Source organism: Podarcis muralis, chromosome 14, assembly GCF_964188315.1.
Source record: "Podarcis muralis chromosome 14, rPodMur119.hap1.1, whole genome shotgun sequence".
NCBI lineage: Eukaryota > Metazoa > Chordata > Lepidosauria > Squamata > Lacertidae > Podarcis > Podarcis muralis.
Window position 1 is genome coordinate 46,748,347 of NC_135668.1, and position 22,143 is coordinate 46,770,489.

The window sequence follows — 22,143 nt, forward strand, 5'->3', positions numbered from 1 at the left end:
ACTCAAAAAGGGAACGCTCCTCTCCTTTTGCCCATCTGGGCCAGGCGTGTGGGCAGGGTCGAATGCTTCGCAAATAGTTTTGGCTAATAGGGGCATGGAGAGGTGCTCCCCGTGGACTGGTGGAGGCAGTCACTCTGCCGTCTGGGAACATGGGAGTATCAGACGCTGCCTTATACTGAGTCAAGACCATTGGTCCATCAAGCTCCATATTGTCCACTCCGACTGGCAGCAATCATCCGGGGTTTCAGACCAGAGTTGTCGGGGACTGAACCTGGGATCTTCTGCATGCAGACCAGATGCCCTGCCACTGAACTGGCCTTTCCCAGTAGCTAGAAGTCATCAGAACCCCCATGTTTATCAGCCTCACCTCTGGTGCATTTGTGAATTTCATCTTTCTAGACTCCTGCCCAACATATAAGGCAGCTGCTGCCAGTCAGAACTGGGCTGCAGGGATGACAAAGTCCAGAACTTGAGCCATCGGGACTGTGGCATCTGGCGCCCCGGTTGCTGCTGAGGTTCCCAAGAGAGTGTTTCCTCCTTATGTGACTCCCTGATGAATTGCAAAAGTTATTTTATTTATTTTTTTATTAACTATGTCTACAACCCCACCCTTTAGCCAGAAAGGCTTTCAGTGAGACTTGGTCTACAGTGGTACCTTGGTTCACAAACTTAATCCGTTCCGAAAGTCCCTTCCAAAACCAAAGCATTCCAAAACCAAGGCACGCTTTCCCGTAGAAAGTAATGCAAAATGGATTAATCCGTTCCAGACTTTTAAAAACAACCCCTTAAAGCAGCAATTTAACATGGATTTTACTATCTAGCGAGACCATTGATCCATAAAATGAAAGCAATGATCAATGTACTGTACTATAAAATAAACAAGACAGTATTGTAGATGATAAAAATGAAAATTTAATGTTTTTCTTCCCTGCACTGATGATAGTCATTGTTCGGATGGGGGGCTTTTATCCATTTCTGCAGTCACACAATCAATCAATCAATCAATCAATCAATCAATCAGTAGCTGAACTGGGATCCACACAGTCACAAAAACAAATGAACCGAAAAAGCCCCAAAAACAAAAACGCAAAATAAATAGCAAAAACATGCTGATTCCTGGGCCATCCGTGGGCCGGATTTAGACGGTGATTGGGCCGCATCCGGCCCCCAGGCCTTAGGTTGCCTAAGGCCCCTGAGCTACAGTATATGGGCCTTTTTCAGTTTAGAAAAATGGCAAATTTCTCCTATGCTGTTTGGACTAATGTATATATTTCTGCAAGTAATTCACCCTCCAACTGGGGAAGGATGAAGCTGTCCATTTCAGTTCCTCTCATTTCCACTGCCCCCACCTTAAATCTAGTTCCCCACATTTCTGCAGCAGTGTGCAATTTGTTTTTAAAAATCAAAAACATCTTCATGAAAAATTGCCAGAGTTTTCTCGCGAGTTTCTCCCGATGAAGACATTGCATGCAATTTTAACTGAGATACTTGGGGTTTTTTTGCAGCGAATTTCCCCTAATGCATCTCTGTGTCACCTGGAGAATTGTGAGTGTCAAAGGAGAGCTGTGCTTCGGCTCACGTATTAGTTCAAGAAGTGCAAATTAGGCCGTTTCTCGTTAAAATGCAACCGAAACCGTATTTCTCCCCCAATCCCACCTCCAAGTGCAGGCAACATTCACAACAGCAAATGCGTTTCATCTTTTGGATCTTTGGGAAACTTGGTCCTATAGAATGGGTCTTGATTTGGCCAAGAGGAAATAAGCTTGCCAAAAAATGGGCAGTCTCTGTTTTGCTTCTGTCCATCTCCATCTTCCACTCCCCCCCCCCCCGCTCTCTGCTTTGTCCCTTCTTTCTTTGCCTACATCTGGATTGTTTCATCATCTGTCAGCATTCGGGCGCTTCAAAACGGACAAACAGGTTGAGCACATTTGAGCTTCCGAACTGGGGCTGTTTTGCTTCCTCTGCCTAGCTCCCTCCTCTGAGTGTCTGAATTACGGTTGTAATTTTCACTCGGTTTAATTTTTTTTGTTTTGTTTCGGCTGCTATCCTTCACATAGATTTACTGCCAAGATATACTAACAACTGCTATATACAACTGGAAGGTTTTAAAGGATCTGAATGCGTATAAAACACAGAAGTCTAATTAAGCAGCTAAAAATATACAGCTGTGTGAGTCTCCAGCACGATGCTCAGAAGCATTGCTTAAAGTTACGTCCTTTTGTTCAGACGCAGCAAATGCAGCTGCTCTGTGAGTAAACATGTAACTTCCTCCTAGTTAAAGTGGTCTCTGTGTGTTGAACGCAGCCTCTTTGCCTCCAGAGAGCAGTTGGGGAAGGAGTGTAGCTTAACAGTAGAGCATCCTCCTTGCATGTTCCAGATTCAGTCCCCAACATCTCCAGATAGGATTGGGAACGTCCCCTGCCTGAAACCCTGGGCAGCCATTGCTGCCAGTCAGTGTAAACAGTACTAAGTTAAATTGACCAATGGCCTGGCCAAGCATAAGGCAGCTTTCTATATCTGTGTGTTCTTAATATGGAACTGCAGGAAGGGAGGGATCCAGGCAAATGGGGACTATTGCTCTGGATGTAATATGGGATAGGATGCGAGTGGCGCTGTGGTCTAAACCACTGAGCCTCTTGGACTTGTTGATCAGAAGGGCGGCAGTTCGAATCCCCGCGACAGGGTGAGCTCCCGTTGCTCTGTCCCAGCTCCTACCAACCTATCAGTTCAAAAGCACACCAGTGCAAGTAGATAAGTAGGCACTGCTGTGTTCCGTTGCGCCAGAAGTGGTTTAGTCCTGCTGGCCACATGACCCAGAAAGCTGTCTGTGGACAAACGCCAGCTTCCTCAGCCTGAAAGCAAATTGAGCGCCGTAACCCCATAGTCGCCTTTGACTGGACTTAACCATCCAGGGGTCTTTTACCTTTTTACCTATATGATGTAACCACATTTGGAATACTGGGTACAGTTCTGCCAGGAAAAGGATGCTGTAGAATACAGGAAATGCTTAGATTCAAAGGATCAGGGGTCTGGAGAAGTGGCGTAGCGTGGCCTGTGACCCACCTCACCATGCTATACCACTGGTCTAGAACAGCTGCCTTATGAGGAAATCACTTGGGTTTTTTTAAAGGTTTTTTTGGGGGGGGGAAGTGAGCAATGGGGATGGACATGGTAGAGGTGTCTAAAAGTATCTTAGGTGTGGAGAAAGGAGAACGATGATGATGATGATAATTATACCCCGCCCATCTGGTTGGGTTTCCCCAGCCACTCTGGGCAGCTTACAGCATATCTAAAAATATAATAAAAACATCAAGTGTTGAAAACCTCCTGATACAGGGCTGCCTTCAGATAGTTCTTTATCTCCTTCAGATAGTTCTTTATCAACCTCCACAGGGAGGGTGCCACTACCAAGAAGTCCCTCTGCCTGGTTCCCTGTAACCTCATTTCTCGCAGTGAGGGACCCACCAGAAGACCCTCAGACCTCAACCTCAGTGTCCAGGCTGAGCGATAGGGATGGAGACGCTCCTTCAGGTCTACTGGGCCGAGGCTGTTTAGGGTTTTAAAGGTCAGCACCAATGCTTTGAATTGTGCTCAAAAACCTACTGGGAGCCAGTAGAAATATATCTGAAGAAGTGTGCATACACATGAAAGTTCATATGAAGAACAAACTTAGTTGGTCTCTAAGGTGCTACTGGACAATTTTTTAATTTTTAAAATATATTTCTACTGCTACCTACCTGAATCTAGTACTGGGAGCCAGTGAAGATCCTTTAGGACCGGTGTTATATGGTCTTGGCAGCCACTCCCAGTCACCAGTCTAGCTGCCGCATTCTGGATTAGTTGTAGTTTCCAGGTCACCTTCAATGGTAACCCCACATAGAGCGCATTGCAGTAGTCCAAGCGGGAGATAAGCAGAGCATGCACCACTTTGGGGAGACAGTCTGCAGGCAGGTAGGGTCTCAGCCAGCATACCAAATGGAGCTGGTAGACAGCTGCCCTGGACACAGATTTGACCTGTGCCTCCATGGACAGCTGTGAGTCCAAAATGACTCCTGGGCTGCACACCTGGTCCTTCAGGGGCATAGTTACCCTATTCAGGACCAGGGAGTCCTCCACACCTCCCCTCCCCCTGTCCCCCAAGAGCAGTACTTCTGTCTTATCAGGATTCAACCTCAGTCTGTTAGCCTCCATCCATCCCCCAACCACCTTCAGAAATTCCTTCTTTCATAATCCCAGTGCCCAGTGGGACCTTCCAATGAGAGCAGAATGATGGGAGACTTGGGACAGACATCTTCACCCAGCATGTAGTTAAACTATGGGATTTGCTCTCACAAAATGTTTTGAATGCCAACAATTCAAACGGCTTTAAGAGGGGATTAGATGAATTTATAGAGGAGCATAAGGCTGTCTTTCTTCCAGGCAGATTGTTGATTCAGGGTTCATCCTGATTCGCCGGCACAAAGCTTATGCAGAAGTTAAACTATGGCCTTTATTCATTCAGATTTCTTTCTGGGGAGGTCATGCAACAACAAACATTAGTCCCAATTTGCTTGCGCAGAGTTTATACGTCTTTCTGTTAATCTTCCATGCCATGCTTTGCAATGCCTATACCTGTCACTTTCCAAACCACAGCAAGGTGGATTTGTCATACAGGCTCAAAAGAGCACAGATTTTAATTGCCCAACCAAAATTTATGGTATACCCTTGAACCCCGCCCCCAGCCACTGCCCAATGCTTTTAGGACTATTTCAGATGAGCTTCCAGATTTATTTATTTATAGACGTATTTCCCTCCCATAAAAATATCAGACTGGTGTCCTCATATAGTGATGACCTGCTCATCCTGATTCATTTGCCCAGAGTTTGTTGGGAGATTAGACAACTTGGGCTATCTATGGAGCATTCATTCTGATTTGTTTGCAAGATAGTTATATGACATTGTGCCACGCAGTTGTGACCACCCATTTCCTAGTGCATTTTCCCATCACTTTCTTTATTGTGCTCTTGTCCCTGTCCCTTCTTCCCTCTCCATCCCACTGTTGACATGGTAAGTCGGGATGCGGCAGAAATTCAAATTAAAGGTGAACCTGACCTAATTGCACTTCACAAAACAATATGTGGACTCAAGAAACAGCCATCCTTCGAAATGGACACTTTCCTGAACGTTCTAATAAGGCTCTCTGGCCAAGTAAGGGGTGTAAAAAGTACACATCCCGCAGTGAAGTGTGCCTAAAAATGCATATATTAGCGAAGGTAACGTACTAAAAAGGATGCATTGGGGCTGGTAAAATGGCTTTGCATGCATTTGTATATGAGACAAAGTTGTTTCCTAACGTCTGTGCATTTGGATAAATTTGACTAAACGCTCTTGAATTTTTCGTAATGACTTTTCACAAAATGCAAAAGCTGTTAACTGGGGAAACGCGGAGAACCAAACTTAAGATCAGAGAGGCTGATAGGGCCCGAAATTGACGGGTCCATCTATCCCTGGTTGGTAGTCAAATGGCAGCAGCTGTAAGAGGTCTTCTTCCTGCCATCCTCTCTCTCTCTCTCTCTCTCTCTCTCTCTCTCTCTCTCTCTCTCTCTCTCTCTCCAACTGCGCTGGAAACATGCAGAAACCCTTCAGGGAGACCAGCCCATAATAAAATGTCAAGAAGCTGCAGGCCAGGGTGCCCGATTCTGTTGCTTTCTCCTTTTATGGTCAAGCTGCCAGCTCAGAGTCGCTTCCTTGTGATAAACCATCCGATTCAAGGCTGCGATTAAGCAGAGCAAGCTGGTCCTCTGGGAGGGAAGCGGGGGCGCAAACAGAGGCTGGAGGAGGAGGAAGGGGGGGTCCAAAAGAACGATGTTGTTTTCGAAGAAGGAAGCGTGGGATGCTGGGGGAAAGCTTGTGCTTTCAAAGTGGTACCATTTAACTCAGTCATCACCTAGGGAGGAAAAAGAGACTGCGCTGGATGTCTCCTCTGCTGTATAGATAGTCATTTGGGGCTGAGGTCCAGCCCAGGACCCCCCCCCCCCAAAAAATGTCCACCCAAGAATGTCACATGATGGAGCAAGCAGCAAGCAGATCCTGGATCTTGGGGTGCATAAAACGCTTGTGGGGCACCCGGGAAGAAGACCATGGAGGAGAAGGGACTGCCATGCCTTTTGTCCCCGTCCCCCAACCGTGTTGTCAGAACTTTTGACATGCCCCTGCTTAATTTCTCCTTTCTAGTGTTGACTGTTGGCGTAGCTCAGCCCGAGTGGAATTCGTTCTCTGCTAAGTGCACCCAATTAAATTTGTCAGCAGGGGTGATTAGCAGGATTGAAAGGAGAGAGCAGAACTCTGAGCCTGGAACTGAGGAAAAGCTTAATGAGGACTCTCTCTGGGGTAAATTCAAGCGTGTGCAAAAACTTATATAGTGGTACCTCGTTACATACCCTTCAGGTTACAGACTCCGCTAACCCAGAAATAGTGCTTCAGGTTAAGAACTTTGCTTCAGGATGAGAACAGAAATCGGGCTCTGGTGGTGCGGCAGCAGCAGGAGGCCCCATTAGCTAAAGTGGTGCTTCAGGGTAATGACAGTTTCAGGTTAAGAACGGACCTCCAGAACAAATTAAGTACTTAACCTGAGGTACCACTATGCAGTCATACCTCATGTTGTGTTTGCTTCAGGTTGAGCATTTTCAGGTTGCGTCCCGTGGCGACCTGGAATTAACGGAATGGGTTACTTCCAGGTTTCGTGGCTCGCGCATGCACAGTCGCTCAAAATGACATCACCCGCATGCACAGAAGCGGCGAATCGCGACCCGCGCATGTGCAGACGCGGGTTGCGTTCTGCTCAGGTTGCGAATGAGGCTCCGGAATGGATCCCGTTCGTAACCAGAGGTACCACTGTACAGTCATACCCTGGAAGTCAAACGGAATCTGTTCTGGAAGTCCGTTCGACTTCCAAAACATTCAGAAACCAAAGCGCGGCTTCGGATTGGCTGCAGGAAACTTCTGCAGCCAATCAGAAGCTGCGGAAGCCGAATCAGATGTTTGGCTTCCAAAAATAGTTCGCAAACAGTCACTTCCGGTTTTGCAGCATTCAGGAGCCAAAACGTTCGAGAATTAAGCTGTTCGAAAACCAAGGTACGACTGTTGTTTGATCACAGAGATTTCCTTCCAGAAGCATACAGAGCTTTGGATGTGTCCTGAAGATATATAACCAGATCTGTGTGTGCTCTATGCTCTTATGAGGTTTGTCGGTTGATAGATGCAGTAAACACCTTTCTGCTACAAAACGAGGCTTTCCCTTTTGCTCTCTGTTCTGTGCTTGGCCATTCCGGCTGCATACTTTTAGAACACACCCGCTGACCTGCAAAGAATCCTGGGAACTGTAGGTTTTTAAAAATGAAGATGCTGTGGATTGTGTGAGAGGTAAACTACAGTTCCCATGATCCTTGGGGGCAGGGGAGAATGTGCTTTAAATGTATGGTGTATATGCAGCCCCAGAGTGTAGAAGGAGAGAGGGATTGCAGTCTGGCCTACATCGCTGTTACATCAGTTTCCTTTCTCTCGCTTTTTGTGGCAGCCCCGGGAGCTGTCCAAAAACATCACATCCGTTGTGGACCCCAGTTTAAAGAACCACCGTTCTATTGGGAACTTGACCGTTTCTATTTTTGAATTAGAAACAACTTGAATCTTTAACCTTTTGTCTTCAGTGTTGTCCCAGAGGACAAAACCAAGATGTCCATTGTTGCTAACCTAGGGAGTGTGATAAAAATAAAAGTATTGTGTGTGCATTGTGGCGCCTCTGGTTTTCTGCTGATCCCCCGATGCATAATATTGGCAAGTGATACAGAGACTTGTCCGGATGCTCAGAAGTCATGAGAAGCAGAAACTCAGTGCTAGGTCACTGGCTTTGCCCATGATGGCTGGTGCATTAGGACAAATGTGTCACTGTCCCACCAAAAGCTCCCTCTTGCCTGCCACCCGACTTCCAACTGGTCCAGGGAGTGCCCCTGCTTCTCAGCTTCCTCCTCTTCCTCTTTAGTCTCAGTGTTGCCACTTGTAGAACTCAGCAGAGAGGACGATGGGAACAGAACTAGAATCAGATGGCTCTGCTTGTCGTGGGCTCTCTGGTGCCACCTACTGTTGACCTCCCTGCTTTTTGCCCTAACAGTCCCAATGGGTGCTAGAAGGTATTCAGTTCCGATCTTGGCACCTCCACTTAGCACAGGGGTGGGGGATTGGATCGGAATCCTTATCTCTCCCATCCGTCCCCCCTGGGCCAAGTTTGACAGGTGGGCGTGGCTGCCCACATGCCAATCACCAGATGCCACAATGACATCATGGGCACTCAGTTGATTGTTGCTTACAAAGCACAGCGCAGGGAGGTTTTTTAAAGTGCCAGAAACCATCGGTGTACCTGTAAATCCCTTTAGCCCAGCTGTCTCTTTACCTGCACCACACATCATATGTGATGTTGCATATAGGGCATGTGGGCATGGTTTGGCCAGAATGGCTTTCTTTCTGCTTCTGTGTAACAAATAAGCAGTGGTATATTTTGGAAAGGTGTTTGCTTGCTATGCATTTTGGCACCTCTTAAGACATTGCGGTCAAGTTTGGTGTGGTGGCTCTTGAGATCAAGGAGCAGGATTTGGCCTCTGCTTGGATACAGTGGGATGCCATTTTGAATGAAGATGGCGGGCTGAACTTTTCAAAAATACACTTTTTAAAAAAGTTCCTTTGAATTCCTAAGTATGACGTTGCTAGTAGATGTTTAATAAACTCTTTTGAAGATTCCTGCATTCCTGTGATTCAGATCTCGTTTCTATATGAAATGGTAGGTACTCTATACACCAAGCCCAAATAACTCACCATACTCTTGAATATCCCAGACTTAATACCTGTTTTCTCTTTATCTGCAGATCGAGAAGACCAGTCCATTCTTTGCACGTAAGTAGAACCAGTTTGATCATGCACACCTTTCGATTTCTGCTCACATTTTCACTTGCAGAGAGTATAACCAATATTATCAGTTGACATATGTGTAGCTCTTAGACTGAATAGCATGTTCTGGACCAAAACCTATAGGTTTGGAATTGTTTTTAAAGGCGCCCTGAGCTGTCTGTCTACCCAACTAACCTCCCTTTGTTGTCTTTCCCATTTTAAGCTTGTAAGCTCCATTTTGTGGGAGCTTGTTAATTCCCACCCTCCATGCTTTTGAAAAATTGCTTCCTTTTTTTTGCATAGCTGCTAAGTGTGTGGCACTGGGCACTCTGATGGCACTAAAACAGAGATGGGGAACTGCAGGTCAGTTACTAAATGCTGTTCTTCCATCTTCTCTGACTCGCCATCAGGTAATAATAATAATAATAATAATAATAATAATAATAATAATAATTTATTATTTATACCCCGCCCATCTGGCTGGGTTTACCCAGCTACTCTGGGCGGCTTCCAATAAAACACTAACATACAATAACCTATTAAACATTAAAAGCTTCCCTAAACAGGGCTGCCTTCAGATGTCTTCTAAAAGTTTGGTAGTTATTTTTCTCTTTGACATCTGGTGGGAGGGCGTTCCACAGGGCGGGTGCCACTACCGAGAAGGCCCTCTGCAAAATATGTGTGCAGTGTGTGTATTTGCCCTATACGTTCAAAGTACCAGGCTACTTTAGACTAAGGTTACCAGATTTTTTTCAGTGAATCCGTGGCACTTTTCAACTTCCTCCTAAATAGATGGATTTTGTCAGGGGACTGATTTGTAAATCCAGGGACTGTCCCCGGGAAATGGGGACGTCTGGTAACCTTACTTTAGGCAGCTGTGGCTTCTCCCAAAAGGTTCTGGGAGCTGTAGTTTGTTCAGGGTGCTGAGAGTTGTCAGGAGACCCCTGTTCCCCATCACTGAGCTACAATTCCCAGAGTTCCGTGGGGAGAGGGATTGACTGTTAAAAAACTCTGGGAACTACATTACGGATCCTCCAACGGGGGCTGTGCTCTGACTTCATGCTAATTCAAGACTGATGCAGCACTACACATCCTCCAGGGCAGGCTGCCTGATGACAGCATTACGTTTTTATGTCTATAGGAAGATATTAGGAGAAAATCACACTAAGACTCTGGTGAATTTTCACGGTGACTTTCTTTATTTTAAAAATGCAAGCTGATGTGGAAATGTGGAAAACTGAATTTAAGACTGAAAAATTGAGAAGCCAGTATTGACAGATTCACCCGTGCCCTGTGTTTACCTTCCGTTTTAATGGACTGTGAACGGGAGGTGTGCAGGGTGACGCTGCCGTCTGGGGCAATATCAGTGAGCGAGGAAAGATTTTATTACATGTTGGATAGCAAACCCTTTGCTGCCAAGCAGTTGACCACAAGCTCCAGGTATAGCTTGCCAGAAATGCTCAGCGCCAGCTGCTCCAAACTCCAAGGCGCTTTGATGTTTGGGAACTAAAATGGGAGGCACCTCCACCTCCTCACTCTTGCAGCTAAAAGTAGATTCAGTAGTAGTAGTAGGTTGTTTTAATGTTTTTGTTTTAAAGGAAACATCCGCTTTCACAGGAGCGTTTTCTCTGCGAGTCTGCAGTCTGGGCAGTGCTTTTTTTCTAGAAAAAACTGTTTAGAGGTACTCAAGAAAACCACCGTTTTATAGTTCAAATTGGGAAAAATAAATACGGTAAATGGACAAAAGTACAAAGATTCACAAAATGTTGAGGGGTATGCATACCCCTGCGTACCCTCAGAAAAGAAGTGCTGAGTCTGGGTGTGCTTTTGGATAGGCCAGAGTACTGATTCACTCAGAGGGGCAGTGGCCAACCTCTCTAGCAAGTGGCTACTTTGGGCTCACAGAACACTTTGGTCAATTTACTTAGGAATGGAGGAAGTTGCTTTAGAGCAGGTTAGTTGTCCATTGAGTCCTGTACTGCCGACTGATGGGCAACAGATCTCCCCAGCTCTCCGGTAGCATCAACTTCTACCTGCCCCTTTCAATGCAGATGCCGAGAATCAAACCGAAGATCTTTTTCATGCAAAGTCTGGGCTATGGCACAGAACTGTAACATTAATGATGCAATATTTAAATATTATTGGCAGCCACATGGAGATTTTAAGATACCAGCCTCTTCCAGGTTACCTGTTTGCTAAGCATTCGCCGCAATTTGTTTGCTGGGAGGCTGGAGGGCACTGTGCAAAGTAAGCCTCATTCCACACATTTTCTGCATCACTTTCCTTACTGCAAAAAGTCTGGGTTGGGGGGGGGGAGTGGGAATGTTGGCTTGTCAACCATGATTGTGCAATTTGAATAGGCCATAACGCCACTCGGAAATAGCAGCAGTCTGTAAGCGATTGGCTGTGGAGCCTCCATGTTTAAAGGCAGTTTATATCTGAGCAGCAGTTGCTTGGCTGGCAACAACAACAACAATAAAGAAATTTATTATTTATACCCTGCCCATCTGGCTGGGTTTCCCCGGCCACTCTGGGTGGCTTCCAGCAGAATATTAAAATACATGCTCTCATGCCATGCTTGTTGGTTTTGCTAGAGGTACAGTGGTGCCCCGCAAGACGAATGCCTCGCAAGATGAAAAACTCGCTAGACGAAAGGGTTTTCCGTTTTTTGAGTCGTTCTGCAAGACGAATTTCCCTATGGGCTTGCTTTGCAAGACGAAACGTCTTGCGAGTTCTTGCGAGTTTGTTTCCTTTTTCTTAAAGCCGCTAAGCCGCTAAGCCGTTAATAGCCGCTAAGCCGCTAATAGCCGTGCTTCGCAAGACAAAAAAACCGCAAGACGAAGAGACTCGCGGAACGGATTAATTTCGACTTGCGAGGCACCACTGTATCTAGTTGTTGTCCTCCCCCCCCTTGAGAAACAAGATACTGGATTAGATGGGCCCTTTCAGGGGGATCCAACAAGGGGATCCTTGCTGTGATGCGGCAGTCTGCCTAGCAGATTTCTGATCTCAAAACTGGGGGAGGGAAAAATAGGGTCTCCGGCAAACCGTTCCTGCCCTCGGGCAAAGGAAATTCAGTGGAAGAGGAAGGATGGCTAAAGTATAATAAGTGAAGTTAATGAATTTTTTTTTAAGCACGCTTTTGGTCTTCCCAAAAGCAAGGATGTAAAGTAGATTTATGTGAAAGCCTTTTACGCAAATGTCTTCAAACTGGCATGTTTAGTCTGGAGCCGTTCCCAGAACACTTAATTTTTATCAATAAAACATGCACATATTTCAGCTTTGGGCCCCATGTGAAGCTGCAGGCAGACTTGGAACTGTGCGAGATCAGGGTTCATCATCCCCCCCAAAGAATCCATTTGAAGAAAGAGGCTGGGTCCTTGGGCAGAGTTTATCCTGCTCCGGAGCTGTTCGCTTCAGAGGGGCCTGGACAGAGAGCTCACAAGTCTTCCCTTAAGAACACAGGAGCATTGCCTTGCCGGATCTGACCAATGGTGCTTCTGGCCTCATTACCAGCGACAGCCAGGCACTAGTTGGTGGTGTGTTAGCCAGGGCATTTGGGTGCCCCCTAGTTTGTCTTGTATCTCTTTGTGTTGATGTTGTTGTTCTTCAGTTGTTTAGTTGTGTCCGACTCTTCATGACCCCATGGACCAGAGCACGCCAGGCACTCCTGTCTCCCACTGCCTCCCCCAGTTTGGTCAGACTCATGTTTGTAGCTTCGAGAACACTGTCCAACCATCTCGTCCTCTGCCGTCCCCTTCTCCTTGTGCCCTCCATCTTTCCCAACATCAGGGTCTTTTCCAGGGAGTCTTCTCTTCTCACGAGGTGGCCAAAGTATTGGAGCCTCAGCTTCACGATCTGTCCTTCCAGTGAGCACTCAGGGCTGATTTCCTTCAGAATGGAGAGGTTTGACCTTCTTGCAGTCCATGGGACTCTCAAGAGTCTCCTCCAGCACCATATTTCAAAAGCATCAATTCTTCAGCGATGTGTTGATATGGCTTTGTTATTTTTGTAGAAGTCTGCTAGGCAGTAGAGTCATACCTCGGGTTACAGAAGCTTCAGGTTGTGCGTTTTCGGGTTGCGCATCGCGCCGAACCCGGAAGTACCGGAACAGGTTACTTCCGGGATTCGGTGCTCGCGCATGCACACAAACACTAAGTCACACTTTGTGCATGCGCAGAAGCACCAAATCGCAACCCGCATGTGCGCAGACATGGCGCTGAGGATTCCGGATGCTGCAGGTTGCGAATGTGCCTCCCGCACGGATCACGTTCGCGACCCGAGCTTCCACTGTATAAGCCTTTGGCTTGCCAGGTTTTTATCGGGAGGTTTTGTGATGTGTGGTGGAATAATGGGTGGTGTGCCAGGGGAATTAGTGGGGATGGGGTCAGGGACAGTTTACCTACTTCTCCTTCCTTTAAGCATGGTCTGTGTGAACCTGTTTAGTGTTGTGGGGATTTTCCTTAGTTTGTTTGAGAGGAATGGGGATGCTGTAGCCAGGCACCAGTTAAGCAACATAAAGGTAAAGGGACCCCTGACCGTTAGGTCCAGTCGTGGCCGACTCTGCGGTTACGGCACTCATCTCGCTTTATTGGCTGAGGGAGCCAGTGTACAGCTTCCGGGTCATGTGGCCAGCATGACTTAAGCCGCTTCTGGCGAACCAGAGCAGCGCACGGAAACGGCGTTTACCTTCCTGCCGGAGTGGTACCTATTTATCTACTTGGACTTTGACGTGCTCTCGAACTGCTAGGTTGGCAGGAGCAGGGACCGAGCAATGGGAGCTCACCCCGTCGCGGGGATTCAAACTGCCTACCTTCTGATCGGCAAGTCCTAGGCTCTGTGGTTTAACCCACAGCACCACCTGCGTTCCTTTTAAGCAACATACCATATATTTAGAAGTCACAGCTTTCCTACTAGGGACTGTAGTTTGCTACAGAGCTACAATTCCCACAGTGATTTAACTGTCAGCCGTCCTTCCCTAGGAGCTCTGGGAATTGTAGCTTTGTGAAGGGTCTCCTGACAACTTTCGGCACCCTTAACAAACTGCCCTTAGTCTCGCAGCACTTTAAAACTGTCGTGGCTTCCCCCACGGAACAGCACCCTAGGAAGAAACAGCCTCTAGCCTTCTTAAGGCTTGGTGCCAGCACCAAGCACCCTCCTACCTTCCTCCTCTCGGGTGCGCATGTGGGGCTGTCGCATGGACATTCATCTGTGGGCCGGCGTTTGAGAAGAGGCACCTCCTAATTAGGAAAAGAAATTGAGCAGAGCGGAGTTGGTGGAACAGCTCCAAGATGAAAGGAACCTCAGGCAGATCCACTCTTAACTCCTCTGCAAATGTCCTTCCTTTTTTAAAAAAAAGAAAGAAAGAAAATGCATCAGTTCCCTTAGCAATATTTGCTTCCTTGATGCGTTTGTGTCTTCACTTCAGGAATACAAGAGGATGTTGGGGAGGCAGATTAATTGGGGACCGTTCTCCCAGATGCAACCATCTTGTCCCTGCTTTTAGTTACTGTTCCGACGGGAACGGGGAACTTTTTTCCAGACTGAGGGCCACGAACCCTTCTGTGAAAGCTTCTGGGGGCCACATGGCAATGGTGGGCGGGGTCCGAGGCAGGAGCAAGGAGACGCAGGGGTCGGCAAGGTTTGCCTCGCCTGGGCCAGTTCACTCCAGTGGAGATCCCTGTGATTTCCAGTATCTGCGCAGATGTGATTTCTGGTGCCACGAAAGGGAGTCCCCACGCCGTGCTGTGCCACTTTAGCGCAGCGCACGGGGACTCACCGAGCCGGTAGCTTGGTTCGGGGGCGTCTCGTGGGGCGGTTAAACAACCCCCGTGGGCCCGTGGGCCTTAGGTTGCCTACCCCTGAAGGAGAGCAGCAGATGTAAATGTTGCCTTTGTACAGTTGGCTACTTTCTATACACCCTGGCCCCTCGGTCCTCCGTCCAGGCAAGCGAGAGACATTTTCAGAGTTGAAGGGCACATTCCAGTCAGGCAAAAACATTCAAGGAAGGTGCAGAGCAGGGCTGGTGAAGGGTACGTAGCCCTAGGGAGCGAATCAAGGGCCAGACAGGGACTGAGGGCCAGGTTGGAGCTAACGTGAAATAACATTTGAAAGTTTAAAGCCCAAACACCCAGCTGTGGATATTTACAAACCCCTGGACGACATCCCAGACAAATGAGTAAGCTTTAAGGCTTGGTTATCCACTCCTGCGATAGCTATCTATGTCTTCGTGTTGTTTCCACATCCTTCCCTCAATATTTTAAAAGATGTGCATTCAAGACTGAAGGAACTTGGAACCAAGGCAAAAAGCTCTCCAGCCCTTTAGGACTCCTTACTCCTCTCAGTTTAATATTGGGTAAGTGGCAAGCAGTATGAAAGCCAGTGTGGAATAGTGGTTAGAGTGCCAAACTAGGTCCTGGGAGAAAAGGGTTCAAATCCCTGCTTAGCCATAAAGTCCACTGGGTGACTCTGGGGCAGTTGCTGATTCTCAGTCTGACCTACCTCACAGGGTTGCTGAGAGGATAAAATGGAGAGCAGCAGAAGTGTTAATAATAATAATAATAATAATAATAATAATAATAATAATATTTATACCCCGCCCATCTGGCTGGGTTTCCTCAGCCACTCTGGGCGGCTTCCATCAAAATATTAAAATACAATAGTCTGTTAAACATTAAAAGCTTCCCTAAACAGGGCTGCCCTAAACAGCCCTTCTCATCTTGCAAACTCATAAATATGAACAACCTAAAACAATGGTTGACTCCATTGAGTACAGTAAATATAATAAAATTAAGCATGTGTGTTTAATCTAGCATTTGCATGGACAGGCGGAGTCCCCCAAACCCTGGACGGCCCCCGTGTGGAATAAAGACTCAAGACAACGTGCTATGGGGTTAAAATTGGCTACAACTTGATTATGTTTCAGATGTGGGTAGACCTTGGCTCAGGCAGTGGGCGTTTATCCCTCCCAGTCCCCCACCGGGGATCTGGGGAACATCAGGGTTATGGGGGTGGGGGTGGGCTGAACATATGTTCAAGCAGAGCGAGCCTGTCCCCATTACGCCACCGTCGCAGGGGAGAGCAACGACAACCTCTCGGCGTACGGCCAAAGCCTCCCCTCAAACAACCCCTTTAACAGGGAACCCTGGTATTGCCACCGCAAAGAGGAGGGGGGCGTGGGTCACCACTGAACGCCCTCCCCTATTTAGGGAAGATAGACTAAGGATTCCACCCAAGGCCTGATACTGCCAAAGTTGTGACGTTTTGCTACGGGAAAGGCAAACCTGCTAATGCAGGAGAATTCCTTTCCGGCCCTTCAACAGCGACCTTGACGTAGCAGCGCCCGCGTACCTGTGGAGAAAAGGTTAACCTGCAAAAGAAGTATTAACTGAGGGTGGGTAGGGTGGGAGAAGCTTTGGAGCCAACTGACAATTCCCAGGTAAGATCCTCCCCCTATTGTGTGGGCAGGTGGTCCCTCCCCCTACCTGGCCTGATCACCGTGGCAACGCCTCCCCAGGCGGGATTGGGCAACTGGCTGAGGTAGGCGGAGACCTCCAGGTATCCCACCTGGGGAAGGTGCCGCATAGGGTCCAGGGGGCTGCATGCGACCACATAAAGGGCGCCCCCCATTTAATATGGGGAGTGGTCATTCTCTGGGGGCCAGCAGACATCAGAATGAATGGGCTTCGTCTTGGCTGGGTCTGTCTCTCCCTCCCTCCTTCCCTCTCCCCTAGTGGAAGCAGAATAACACTCAGCTTGTGGCGCTGTGGTCTAAACCACTGAGCCTCTTGGGCTTGCCGATCAGAAGGTCGGCAGTTCAAATCCCCGTGATGTGGTGAGCTCCTGTTGCTCTGTCCCAGCTCCTGCCAACCTAGCAGTTCAAAAGCACACCAGTGCAAGTAGATAAATAGGTACCGCCGTGGTGGGAAGGTAAAAGGTGTTTCCGTGCGCTCTGGTTTCTGTCACGGTGTTCCGTTGCTCCAGAAGTGGTTTAGTCCTGCTGGCCACATGACCTGGAAAGCTGTCTGTGGACAAACGCCAGCTCCCTCGGCCTGAAAGCGAGTTGAGCGCCGCAACCCCATAGTCACCTTTGACTGGACTTAACCATCCAGGGGTCCTTTACCTTTTCCCTTTCCCTGATTGCTGAGTGGTGGGAGAGAAATGCAATGTTACCTTCCATCTCTCCTCTCCTTTGCTCCTTAGAGGGGAATCTGGTGCCGGCAAAACGGAAAACACCAAGAAAGTCATTCAGTATCTGGCTGTTGTGGCCTCCTCTCACAAGGGCAAGAAGGACACCAGCATCACGGTAAGCATTCTCTGGAGCAGCCTCTTCTATCTCGACAAACAAAAACAATGCGAATATCTCCTAGGGGAGCACTGGGATAGTCTTTAGCTAACAATGGTACTTGGACCAGGCCGGCCGCTTTGCAGCTCAGGCCGTTTTCAGCATCCCTTTCGTTGCCAAATTGCTGACATATTACTGAGAGGACGCAGTTATGTCACAACCCCTGTGTGTTTATGGAAAAAGGGCTCTTTGTTTGACATCCCCTCCTTAAGCGCAGGCAGGCAGGAGAAGAGCGCATAGCTTTCCATATGCGGCTCCTCCTCTGGGGAGCTGCTGATGCTGGGGAAATGTGGAAGTCCCCTCTCCATCTTTAAAGCTTATGGGTGAGACAGGGCTGGATCCTTTCCTTCCATCAGGCCTGCGGGGTGACCTGTGGCTCTCGGGATGATGTGGGACTCCATCTCCCATCAGCCCCCAGCCAATATGGCCAATGGTCAGGGGAGGTGGGAGTTGGGGACAGGGTAGAAATTCAATTCAGCTTGCGTATTTTAACATGGACCTGCCCAATCTTCCCTTTCCGAAACAAGATGCGAACCAGGTGCCTTCCAAAATCTGCACTTCCCCAAATTTTTGCAGTGTGGCTCCCTAGCCAGCTCCTGTGTGCAGCAATGCATTCCATAAACGTAAAACATGCAATATATGCTAATATTGGTGACAGTAAGATCCCAGCATATGTTGCATTTGGCAGAAGTGATTTTTTTTAAAATGCACCTTTTAGAAGAAATCCACACTCAGATTCTGATGAATTTTCACGAGGGCTTAAAAGAAAAATGGCAGGTTGATGTGAAAAAGTGGAGAGCTCAATTTAAGACTAATCTACCACCTATATTTCCTCCCCGCCCCCCCCTCCACCCCCGAGCAAAACATTTATTTGTTTGGATCTAGGTCGTATCTAAACGTACCAGTGCAGATCCACAGGTTGGTCCTTCTGCCTTTATTTTCCTTGAGGAGGTGTGTTGTGTGTCTGTTTGCATATATAATATACATGCATACATACATATAAACACCTGCCACTGTGGATTGTGAATTCAGGTGGAAACACCTTTTTTAAAGAAAAGTATTTCGGGATGTGACGGGAATGATACTGACAACTGTTTTATGCCGTGTTATCTGACTGCAGCAAGGTCCATCTTTTGCTTACGTGAGTAACCTGGATTATTTGGTGTGTGTGTGTGTGTGTATATATATACAAAGGCACGGAGTGTAGATCTGCATGGTGTTTTTGCACTCCACCTTCTAGAAGAAATCACCCAATGGTTCAATGTGACAAGATCCCTCATGGCTCAGGGCAACAATAGTGTTCATGTGTATGTTTCCCCAATGCCCTGATCTCAAACACACCATCGTCAGAGTTAGCGGTCTGGGTTTCAGCTGGTCTTGCTCCCAGAATCAGTCTTCATGAGAACTGAGGCCACGAGAGTTGCTTTTCCCAGTAGCACTGCTCGGTTTTGCACACTGGAATCGTTTCCTCTTTCCAACACATCTCGGAAGAGCAAACTTGTGGCCAGAAGTGTCGTTTCGAGAGGAAGCAACCCCGAGCGGCGATGCACTTCAAACTGGACCGCTTTTGAAAGAGTGCCTTACTCTCCCCAAGGATCACAGTTGATTGACATCATCCCGGTCTGCTTGCACGCTGTTCGTTTTTTGACATTGCTTGCTGCCTGCCCTGTGCTACACCTGCAACAAACCTCCTTCCGCATGCCTTCAAAGTGGCCAGGTTATAACAATCGCCATGCAAAAGAATTGAGCTTTAAACTTTGGGAATTTATTTAATACAGACTTGGCAGTTTTGCAGCAGCGATAGGCGCCAGTTATGCGGGAAAGAGTAGCTGAGTGAGACATGGCATAGACCTCTAGCTTGTGTACAAACCAGACATTTAGGGCACATTTGAAGTGCATTCCCTCCCCTGTAAAAGAACCCTGAGAATGGTAAGGGTCTGTTAAGGGTCCTGGCAATGGTAGCTCTTTGCATCCTCAACAAACTACAGTTCCCAGAATTCTTTTGGGGGGGCATGTGTGTGTGCTTTAAATGTATGGTGTGGACACAGCCCTAGTTCTGATCTCCAAGGTTTCAGAGGCCTTTTCTCCTTTTTGATTGATGCTTCCACAAAACACACCCCCAAGGACAATGGAAACCTCACATGTGATGCTCCTTGTCCATCAATAATTTTGAAAGTTCAGTTCTGCTTTCAGAAATGATCCAGTTCAGCTCTTCAGCTCTTGGCAGAGAATGACTTGACTAAAACTCCAGAAGCGAAGTGCCAATTGAACAGCTGTTCTGCACAGCATAGCTTGGCAGCTAAGTCTACAGATGTTACTTGTCGCTCTGTCCACTCCTCCCCAAACAACTGGCCTAGTGGCGAAGAAATGAAACGTAGTTATTCGCCCATATTGACAGCTTGAAAGGAAAAAAAGGAAACCGTTCTCTTCCAGTTCACGGAAGTTTTGCTATCTAGTCACCTGGAGCTGATTCATAATCACCACAGGTGATGAGTGGAGGAGACCGTATAGACGCCCAAAGCAAAGTATGCCTCTTGTGGATTCGCCTCCGATATTCCGCCTTCCTCTTTCTTTGACCTAATCTGTTAACTGGCCTGTTGTCATTGCTTTCAGAATTTGCTTAATTAGCGTTTGCCTGGATACATTGCATGGCTTGTGTGTGTGTGTGTTCATCATCATCATCCGTGTGTAACTGCATGCGTGCATTTGCACAGGGGTTGGGGAATCTGGATATTTTTAAAAAACCCAAAATAATGCATTGTCATATTCAACCTTTTCAAAAGCCCTGCATTTAACATGATTAATAGATGCGGCGTAATCTGCTTTGTGCTGCATTACCTTACAGGTTTTTATTTTTTGGCCATTTCTTTCCCTTGCCTAATTTACAGCATTGTCCCCTTGCTGAGTAAATGCTTCAACACTCTAGGTCCAGGGTTTGAGGGGAAGGGAGGAGTTCTTAGCAGGCCGCTCCAGAAATAACACGACCAGACTTTGATGGAGCATTGAACACACAGTGAAAATAGTTGTGTTCCCTCCGTTGCGGCCATCCGAAGAAAGGATTTCATCTGCAGCAACTAGCTGCCTTGTCCATCCAGAGGAGGCTCGATGGACAGCGCCAGGCTAAACAAGGAGCAGGAAGAAACAGAGAGCTCAACCTTTTACTGCAGGCTGCTTCAGGCTTCTCATTCGCATCCCTTGCAGAGATAATCTCCAAAATGCTTGTAGACTGGAATGTGCAAAGCACGGGTGATGGGACACCCATGGCCTCCCCAGATGTTCTTGGACTCCAACTCCCATCAGCCCCAATAGCCAGGGATGATGGGAATTGTAGTCCAGCAATGTATGGAGGGCTAGACTGGTATAAAATACCCAGTGCTGTGGTTCCCACCCCCTTACGCTGTGTATGTTGTAGTAGAATCCTGATTGGGGTGCCCATAGCAAAAGAAAGCCCTGCCCGGCGTGCATTACAATATACATGCTTTTTTTTTTTTTAAAAAGAGATTATCTGCAGGGGAGGGAATCAAGGCTGGACCTGCCTTGGCCAAAGGCTCTGTATGCATCTTGCGTGTGTCTGTTTACAGCGGAGAGACTTGTCCTCTTTTTGAGGATAATGGTGTTTGAATCCATTTTAGGGTGAGCTGGAGAAACAGCTGCTGCAGGCGAACCCCATCCTCGAAGCTTTCGGGAATGCCAAAACCGTGAAGAACGACAACTCTTCCCGATTCGTAAGTTGGAAGTGATATAATACTGCTTTGAATGTTATAGACCAAGTGGGACTTGACTATGAGCTATGGGGTGCCAACAAGAATGCACTGGGCCCAGCACATTCATTTGCTTCTGGGAAACTAAGCTACAAGGTGTATGGCTCTCAGTGACACAGTGCTTGAAAGCATATCCATTGTCCCATACCCTCCGGCATTTATCAGATGGAACTTGCGATGTCCTAAGTAAAAGCTAGGGATGCGGGTGGCCCTGTGGGTTAAACCACACAGCCTAGGACTTGCCGATCAGAAGGTCGGCGGTTCAAATCCCCGTGATGGGGTGAGCTCCTGTTGCTCGGTCCCTGCTCCTGCCAACCTAGCAGTTCGAAAGCACGTCAAAGTGCAAGTAGATAAATAGGTACCACTCTGGCGGGAAGGTAAACGGTGTTTCTGTGCGCTGCTCTGGTTCGCCAGAAGTGGCTTAGTCATGCTGGCCACATGACCCGGAAGCTATACGCTGGCTCCCTCGGCCAATAAAGCGAGATGAGCGCCGCAACCCCAGAGTCAGCCACGACTGGACCTAATGGTCAGGGGTCCCTTTACCTTTACCTAAGTAAAAGCTGGACGTTCCTGTCTCAAATCAGAAATCGGGATGGGTTCTGTAAATCTGACACCACCTCTGGAAAATAGGCACAACTGGAGCAGGAGATCCCTGCTTGAATCCAGAAAAACAACTGCAATCACAATTCTCATCAGCCATGCGAGGGGTTACCAGTGTGACCCCCCACCAGTGCAATGCCCCCCTTAAGGTCTTCTTTTGGTACCCACAAAACCAGTGGGCCCCCTTCACTGCCCTCTTGGTCATGAGGTGGTGAGAGTTACCCATTTCTCGCTTGGAAAGTACCGGTACATAGAGCTGAAGGAGGAAATTGGAAGAGTGATTCTCTTTCTCACTTCCTCTTCCGGCTCTATGCTCTTTTCGAGGCTCAGTTCCACGGGATCCAACTTTTACGCAGATCCCTTGGGGGAAGCCGAACTCTGCATGCGCACATGTTCTCTCTATCTGGGCAGCTGGGGGAGCTGATCTAGGAGAGGCCAAGCGGAGTGACCAGAGGGGGTGGCCCTCAAAAATTCAGATCCACCCGTGTCCAAAAATGGTTTTTGAACTACAGTCATACCTCA

At 47.7% G+C, this 22,143-nt stretch overlaps 1 protein-coding gene across 2 annotated transcripts in view; it reads left to right on the top strand.

Annotated features, from left to right (window-relative positions):
- MYH11 (myosin heavy chain 11) overlaps nt 1-22,143 on the top strand; it is an 87,836-nt gene that overhangs the window by 13,489 nt on the left and 52,204 nt on the right. Inside the window, exons 4-7 of one of the 2 annotated variants that reach the window (XM_028705395.2) lie at nt 8,895-8,922; nt 17,119-17,221; nt 18,381-18,401; nt 20,893-20,985. In XM_028705395.2, coding sequence (XP_028561228.2) covers nt 8,895-8,922; nt 17,119-17,221; nt 18,381-18,401; nt 20,893-20,985 — 245 coding nt within the window. The remainder of the gene's footprint in view (nt 1-8,894; nt 8,923-17,118; nt 17,222-18,380; nt 18,402-20,892; nt 20,986-22,143) is intronic. The other variant, XM_028705396.2, reaches the window with a different exon arrangement.